At 46.8% G+C, this 10,000-nt stretch overlaps 1 protein-coding gene across 5 annotated transcripts in view; it reads right to left on the reverse strand.

Moving 5' to 3' along the window:
* Positions 1 to 10,000, reverse strand: part of usp6nl (USP6 N-terminal like) — a 50,997-nt gene that overhangs the window by 13,150 nt on the left and 27,847 nt on the right. For all 5 annotated transcript variants that reach the window (XR_013125966.1, XM_076993737.1, XM_076993741.1 and 2 more), the window contains one exon: positions 8,325 to 8,364. Coding sequence is in view for 4 of the 5 variants with exons in the window: in XM_076993737.1 (XP_076849852.1) it covers positions 8,325 to 8,364 (40 nt within the window). In the remaining variant the exon portion in view is untranslated. The remainder of the gene's footprint in view (positions 1 to 8,324; positions 8,365 to 10,000) is intronic.

Genomic DNA, 10,000 nt, shown 5'->3' on the forward strand with positions numbered 1-10,000 from the left:
ACACCGCCACACCACACATCTCCCTCACACATACTCATATAAACAAAGACCACACACTGTCACACCACACATCTCCCTCACTCATACTCATATAAACAAAGACCACACACCGCCACACCACACATCTCCCTCACACATACTCATATAAACAAAGACCACACACCGCCATACCACACATCTCCCTCACACATACTCATATAAACAAAGACCACACACCGCCACACCACACATCTCCCTCACACATACTCATATAAACAAAGACCACACACACACCACACATCTCCCTCACTCATACTCATATAAACAAAGACCACACACCGCCACACCACACATCTCCCTCACTCATACTCATATAAACAAAGACCACACACTGCCACACCACACATCTCCCTCACACATACTCATATAAACAAAGACCACACACCGCCACACCACACATCTCCCTCACTCATACTCATATAAACAAAGACCACACACTGCCACACCACACATCTCCCTCACACATACTCATATAAACAAAGACCACACACCGCCACACCACACATCTCCCTCACTCATACTCATATAAACAAAGACCACACACCGCCACACCACACATCTCCCTCACTCATACTCATATAAACAAAGACCACACACCGCCACACCACACATCTCCCTCACTCATACTCATATAAACAAAGACCACACACCGCCACACCACACATCTCCCTCACTCATACTCATATAAACAAAGACCACACACTGCCACACCACACATCTCCCTCACACATACTCATATAAACAAAGACCACACACCGCCACACCACACATCTCCCTCACTCATACTCATATAAACAAAGACCACACACCGCCACACCACACATCTCCCTCACTCATACTCATATAAACAAAGACCACACACCGCCACACCACACATCTCCCTCACTCATACTCATATAAACAAAGACCACACACTGCCACACCACACATCTCCCTCACACATACTCATATAAACAAAGACCAAACACCGTCACACCACACATCTCCCTCACACATACTCATAAAAACAAAGACCACACACCGCCACACCACACATCTCCCTCACTCATACTCATATAAACAAAGACCACACACCGCCACACCACACATCTCCCTCACTCATACTCATATAAACAAAGACCACACACTGCCACACCACACATCTCCCTCACACATACTCATATAAACAAAGACCAAACACCGTCACACCACACATCTCCCTCACACATACTCATAAAAACAAAGACCACACACCGCCACACCACACATCTCCCTCACTCATACTCATATAAACAAAGACCACACACCGCCACACCACACATCTCCCTCACTCATACTCATATAAACAAAGACCACACACCGCCACACCACACATCTCCCTCACTCATACTCATATAAACAAAGACCACACACTGCCACACCACACATCTCCCTCACACATACTCATATAAACAAAGACCACACACTGTCACACCACACATCTCCCTCACTCATACTCATATAAACAAAGACCACACACTGTCACACCACACATCTCCCTCACACATACTCATATAAACAAAGACCACACACCGTCACACCACACATCTCCCTCACTCATACTCATATAAACAAAGACCACACACCGTCACACCACACATCTCCCTCACACATACTCATATAAACAAAGACCACACACCGCCACACCACACATCTCCCTCACACATACTCATATAAACAAAGACCACACACTGTCACACCACACATCTCCCTCACTCATACTCATATAAACAAAGACCACACACCGCCACACCACACATCTCCCTCACTCATACTCATATAAACAAAGACCACACACTGTCACACCACACATCTCCCTCACACATACTCATATAAACAAAGACCACACACTGTCACACCACACATCTCCCTCACACATACTCATATAAACAAAGACCACACACCGCCACACCACACAACTCCCTCACTCATACTCATATAAACGAAGACCACACACCGCCACACCACACATCTCCCTCACACATACTCATATAAACAAAGACCACACACTGTCACACCACACATCTCCCTCACTCACACTCATATAAACAAAGACCACACACTGTCACACCACACATCTCCCTCACACATACTCATATAAACAAAGACCACACACCGTCACACCACACATCTCCCTCACTCATACTCATATAAACAAAGACCACACACCGTCACACCACACATCTCCCTCACACATACTCATATAAACAAAGACCACACACCGCCACACCACACATCTCCCTCACACATACTCATATAAACAAAGACCACACACTGTCACACCACACATCTCCCTCACTCATACTCATATAAACAAAGACCACACACCGCCACACCACACATCTCCCTCACTCATACTCATATAAACAAAGACCACACACTGTCACACCACACATCTCCCTCACACATACTCATATAAACAAAGACCACACACTGTCACACCACACATCTCCCTCACACATACTCATATAAACAAAGACCACACACCGCCACACCACACAACTCCCTCACTCATACTCATATAAATGAAGACCACACACCGCCACACCACACATCTCCCTCACACATACTCATATAAACAAAGACCACACACTGTCACACCACACATCTCCCTCACTCACACTCATATAAACAAAGACCACACACTGCCACACCACACAACTCCCTCACACATACTCATATAAACAAAGACCACACACTGTCACACCACACATCTCCCTCACACATACTCATATAAACAAAGACCACACACTGTCACACCACACATCTCCCTCACTCATACTCATATAAACAAAGACCACACACTGTCACACCACACAACTCCCTCACTCATACTCATATAAACAAAGACCACACACTGTCACACCACACATCTCCCTCACACATACTCATATAAACAAAGACCACACACCGCCACACCACACATCTCCCTCACTCATACTCATATAAACAAAGACCACACACTGTCACACCACACATCTCCCTCACACATACTCATATAAACAAAGACCACACACCGCCACACCACACATCTCCCTCACTCATACTCATATAAACAAAGACCACACACTGTCACACCACACATCTCCCTCACTCATACTCATATAAACAAAGACCACACACTGTCACACCACACATCTCCCTCACTCATACTCATATAAACAAAGACCACACACCGCCACACCACACATCTCCCTCACTCATACTCATATAAACAAAGACCACACACCGCCACACCACACATCTCCCTCACTCATACTCATATAAACAAAGACCACACAACGCCACACCACACATCTCCCTCACTCATACTCATATAAACAAAGACCACACACCGCCACACCACACATCTCCCTCACTCATACTCATATAAACAAAGACCACACACTGTCACACCACACATCTCCCTCACACATACTCATATAAACAAAGACCACACACCGTCACACCACACATCTCCCTCACTCATACTCATATAAACAAAGACCACACACCGTCACAGCACACATCTCCCTCACACATACTCATATAAACAAAGACCACACACCGCCACACCACACATCTCCCTCACACATACTCATATAAACAAAGACCACACACTGTCACACCACACATCTCCCTCACTCATACTCATATAAACAAAGACCACACACCGCCACACCACACATCTCCCTCACTCATACTCATATAAACAAAGACCACACACCGTCACACCACACATATCCCTCACTCATACTCATATAAACAAAGACCACACACTGTCACACCACACATCTCCCTCACACATACTCATATAAACAAAGACCACACACTGTCACACCACACATCTCCCTCACACATACTCATATAAACAAAGACCACACACCGCCACACCACACAACTCCCTCACTCATACTCATATAAACAAAGACCACACACCGCCACACCACACATCTCCCTCACACATACTCATATAAACAAAGACCACACACTGTCACACCACACATCTCCCTCACTCACACTCATATAAACAAAGACCACACACTGCCACACCACACAACTCCCTCACACATACTCATATAAACAAAGACCACACACTGTCACACCACACATCTCCCTCACACATACTCATATAAACAAAGACCACACACCGCCACACCACACATCTCCCTCACTCATACTCATATAAACAAAGACCACACACTGTCACACCACACAACTCCCTCACTCATACTCATATAAACAAAGACCACACACTGTCACACCACACATCTCCCTCACTCATACTCATATAAACAAAGACCACACACCGCCACACCACACATCTCCCTCACTCATACTCATATAAACAAAGACCACACACTGTCACACCACACATCTCCCTCACACATACTCATATAAACAAAGACCACACACTGTCACACCACACATCTCCCTCACACATACTCATATAAACAAAGACCACACACCGCCACACCACACAACTCCCTCACTCATACTCATATAAATGAAGACCACACACCGCCACACCACACATCTCCCTCACACATACTCATATAAACAAAGACCACACACTGTCACACCACACATCTCCCTCACTCACACTCATATAAACAAAGACCACACACTGCCACACCACACAACTCCCTCACACATACTCATATAAACAAAGACCACACACTGTCACACCACACATCTCCCTCACACATACTCATATAAACAAAGACCACACACTGTCACACCACACATCTCCCTCACTCATACTCATATAAACAAAGACCACACACTGTCACACCACACAACTCCCTCACTCATACTCATATAAACAAAGACCACACACTGTCACACCACACATCTCCCTCACACATACTCATATAAACAAAGACCACACACCGCCACACCACACATCTCCCTCACTCATACTCATATAAACAAAGACCACACACTGTCACACCACACATCTCCCTCACACATACTCATATAAACAAAGACCACACACCGCCACACCACACATCTCCCTCACTCATACTCATATAAACAAAGACCACACACTGTCACACCACACATCTCCCTCACTCATACTCATATAAACAAAGACCACACACTGTCACACCACACATCTCCCTCACTCATACTCATATAAACAAAGACCACACACCGCCACACCACACATCTCCCTCACTCATACTCATATAAACAAAGACCACACACCGCCACACCACACATCTCCCTCACTCATACTCATATAAACAAAGACCACACAACGCCACACCACACATCTCCCTCACTCATACTCATATAAACAAAGACCACACACCGCCACACCACACATCTCCCTCACTCATACTCATATAAACAAAGACCACACACTGTCACACCACACATCTCCCTCACACATACTCATATAAACAAAGACCACACACCGTCACACCACACATCTCCCTCACTCATACTCATATAAACAAAGACCACACACCGTCACAGCACACATCTCCCTCACACATACTCATATAAACAAAGACCACACACCGCCACACCACACATCTCCCTCACACATACTCATATAAACAAAGACCACACACTGTCACACCACACATCTCCCTCACTCATACTCATATAAACAAAGACCACACACCGCCACACCACACATCTCCCTCACTCATACTCATATAAACAAAGACCACACACCGTCACACCACACATATCCCTCACTCATACTCATATAAACAAAGACCACACACTGTCACACCACACATCTCCCTCACACATACTCATATAAACAAAGACCACACACTGTCACACCACACATCTCCCTCACACATACTCATATAAACAAAGACCACACACCGCCACACCACACAACTCCCTCACTCATACTCATATAAACAAAGACCACACACCGCCACACCACACATCTCCCTCACACATACTCATATAAACAAAGACCACACACTGTCACACCACACATCTCCCTCACACATACTCATATAAACAAAGACCACACACCGCCACACCACACATCTCCCTCACTCATACTCATATAAACAAAGACCACACACTGTCACACCACACAACTCCCTCACTCATACTCATATAAACAAAGACCACACACTGTCACACCACACATCTCCCTCACACATACTCATATAAACAAAGACCACACACCGCCACACCACACATCTCCCTCACACATACTCATATAAACAAAGACCACACACCGCCACACCACACAACTCCCTCACACATACTCATATAAACAAAGACCACACACCGCCACACCACACATCTCCCTCACTCATACTCATATAAACAAAGACCACACACCGCCACACCACACATCTCCCTCACACATACTCATATAAACAAAGACCACACACCGCCACACCACATATCTCCCTCACTCATACTCATATAAACAAAGACCACACACTGTCACACCACACATCTCCCTCACTCATACTCATATAAACGAAGACCACACACTGTCACACCACACATCTCCCTCACTCACACTCATATAAACAAAGACCACACACCGTCACACCACACATCTCCCTCACACATACTCATATAAACAAAGACCACACACCGCCACACCACACATCTCCCTCACTCACACTCATATAAACGAAGACCACACACCGCCACACCACACATCTCCCTCACACATACTCATATAAACGAAGATCACACACCGCCACACCACACAACTCCCTCACTCATACTCATATAAACAAAGACCACACACCGCCACACCACACATCTCCCTCACACATACTCATATAAACGAAGACCACACACTGCCACACCACACAACTCCCTCACACATACTCATATAAACAAAGACCACACACACACCACACAACTCCCTCACACATACTCATATAAACGAAGACCACACACTGCCACACCACACAACTCCCTCACACATACTCATATAAACAAAGACCACACACTGCCACACCACACAACTCCCTCACACATACTCATATAAACAAAGACCACACACACACCACACAACTCCCTCACACATACTCATATAAACGAAGACCACACACTGCCACACCACACAACTCCCTCACTCATACTCATATAAACAAAGACCACACACCGCCACACCACACATCTCCCTCACTCACACTCATATAAACAAAGACCACACACCGCCACACCACACAACTCCCTCACTCATACTCATATAAACAAAGACCACACACTGCCACACCACACAACAGCTCCTCACTCAGACATGACCTGCTCAGTTTGAAGTGTGCTCAGTTCAGAATCTAATAATTAAAGTTTCAATAACCACAACAAGATGTCTTTTTGGAAATTTAAATCATCCTAATTCTAGAAACTAGACTATAGGGAGGCTTTTTGAATTCCATCTACCTTTTAGACTAAAAATGATATTTTTTTCCAACTTTTTCATACCTAAAACTAATTGATGAAGAAAGATTACACAGGCTCTGCTTAGAACAACGTTTCATCCAGAATCATATCGACCACTTCAGAGTCAATAACAGACAGCTGCTGGCACAAGACAATGACGCTCTGGAACAGCGGACAATAAATAACCTTTCAAATTAAAGATTTACGCTCTCAGAGTGTCAGCAACACAACAAACGGGCAGACACACACGGCCCATCCCTTCATGAGTGAGACAGAGGCGTGCCACTGGTTCTGAACCTCGCTGTCTTGCAGATTCCAAATATCACCATTAGTTGATTAAAATTGATTAGAATGAAATAAACATCAACACTGCATTCAAAATGAAAGTCTTTAAAGCAGCTGCCCATGCACAGCATCTGATCTAACCACGTTCTGGCTCCTGTCTGTAGGATGAAGGAGCATTTAGCAGGTTTGTTGTTTTGAGTTATACATAACCTCGCTTTTCATATCTACTTCCACCACTGGACTTTAATCAGCTGCAGTGGCCTGCTACAGTGTGTGGTAGCTGTGTTGAGGAGTCCAGAGTTTGTGTTTGTGTACACGATCATCTGTATGTAATCTTAATAGCACTTAATAGCCCCCCCCACACGACAACTGATGATTGATTTCTGCTCCAACTCAACTAGGGGGTTGACCAGACTGGTCAGGACCTCTCTACAGGACCGCTCACACCAAGATGATCCCAGGACGTTTAGACATGTCTAAAGATGTCTGAGACGGGCATTACTCCCCCTGCGGAGGAGGCATGCCAGCATGTGGGAGTCACGTCCTGCTACGTCATGTTCAACAGGAGGGTGGGGGGGGGGGGGGGACGGGGGGACGGGGGGACTTCTCACCTTCTCCTCCACGGAGTTATATGCTGGAAGCTCATCATCACTGCAGAAGAGAACACACACACACACACGTTTAGGTCTGTGAGCGTCGGATTTATGTACGTTTTCTATGCCTGATGGGAGCAATACAGAGGAAGGGAAGTGCAGAAAGGGAACAAATACATCCCTACAAGTTATGAACACGTCGCCGTCATCACACAAGTTCCCGCGCACAAGTTCCCGCAGCGCCTGAGGACTGAGAGGGTATTTATCTGTTCCACAGGAAGTGGACTCACCACTAGATAAACAAACACGGACATGGCAGGGGCACAGGCCCGACACCGCCCCTCTCCACCGTGTCGGAAAGCGAGAAATCGCAGTCAGTCACACAAACAGGAAATGGTTGTGTTCCGGCGTTGGCCGTTTCAGGTCAGAGCAGGACTCGACGCCAGAGTGGCTCAGGTGAAGCGGGACCCAACTTGCCTGACTTAGAAGGGAGATGAGAATGAGGAGCAGCTAACGAACACCAAGCGGTTACCTGGGTGAGTCAAAGCAGGTGGGACGCTGAAATGTGTAGTGCTGGTCTACCCAGGACTAGAGCTGGGAAACATTAAGGTAGAATTAACGGATTTAGACCAAAGGAAAGCTTTATGTCCTCACACACTGTGCCTCAGAGTTACAACAGGAGCTCAGAGTGTTTTGATTCTATTTCTCTCCCTTTCTCCCTCTCTCTCTGATTCCCATTATCTCATTTCCTGTTGCCAGTGCGGCAAATGGTGGATGCTGTGAGGTCACTTCCTGTCTTGCTCCGCTCTGTATCCAGATGTCAATCTCCTGCTTTACGCCCACATCTCCCACAGATGTGACTGCAGCACTGGGCCCGTCTCTCAGCAGGGGCCTCATCCACCACTCCCTCCCTCCTCTCATCTCCTCCTCCACCTCTCCCTCCCTCCTCTCATCTCCTCCTCCACCTCTCCCTCCCTCCTCTCATCTCCTCCTCCACCTCTCATCTCCTCCTCCACCTCTCCCTCCCTCCTCTCATCTCCTCCTCCACCTCTCCCTCCCTCCTCTCATCTCCTCCTCCACCACTCTCTCCCTCCTCTCATCTCCTCCTCCACCTCTCCCTCCCTCCTCTCATCTCCTCCTCCACCTCTCCCTCCCTCCTCTCATCTTCTCCTCCACCACTCCCTCCCTCCTCTCATCTCCTCCTCCACCTCTCCCTCCCTCCTCTCATCTCCTCCTCCACCTCTCCCTCCCTCCTCTCATCTCCTCCTCCACCTCTCCCTCCCTCCTCTCATCTCCAGTTTCCAAAACAAGGCTCCTCCCACGCGTCTGCCTTCCACCCACCTCTTCAACCCCTCCCCCTCTCCCTCCTTTCATCCCTCGCTCTCTCCCTCTCTCCTCTGCTCCTCAGTTCTGCCAGCCACATGTTGCTCCCTATAAATATCCCAGGGTGCACTGCTGTTAAAGAGGCCACCGCCCTCCCTGCTGGGAGGAGGAGAGAGGTCCAGAGAGGTGTGATGTAGAATAAAGGATGACTACAGACGAGTAGAGAGAGTACTGACAAGTGCAGACTTCACTACTCAGTACTCAGTGGAGCCGTGTGAGTGAACGTGAGGGACGAACCACAACTGTTATGAGCACAAAAATATTTTAGGACTGACTTGTTTAACTTAAGATCTTGTTCCAGAACACTGCAA

The sequence above is a fragment of the Brachyhypopomus gauderio genome, unplaced genomic scaffold, assembly GCF_052324685.1.
Source record: "Brachyhypopomus gauderio isolate BG-103 unplaced genomic scaffold, BGAUD_0.2 sc120, whole genome shotgun sequence".
NCBI lineage: Eukaryota > Metazoa > Chordata > Actinopteri > Gymnotiformes > Hypopomidae > Brachyhypopomus > Brachyhypopomus gauderio.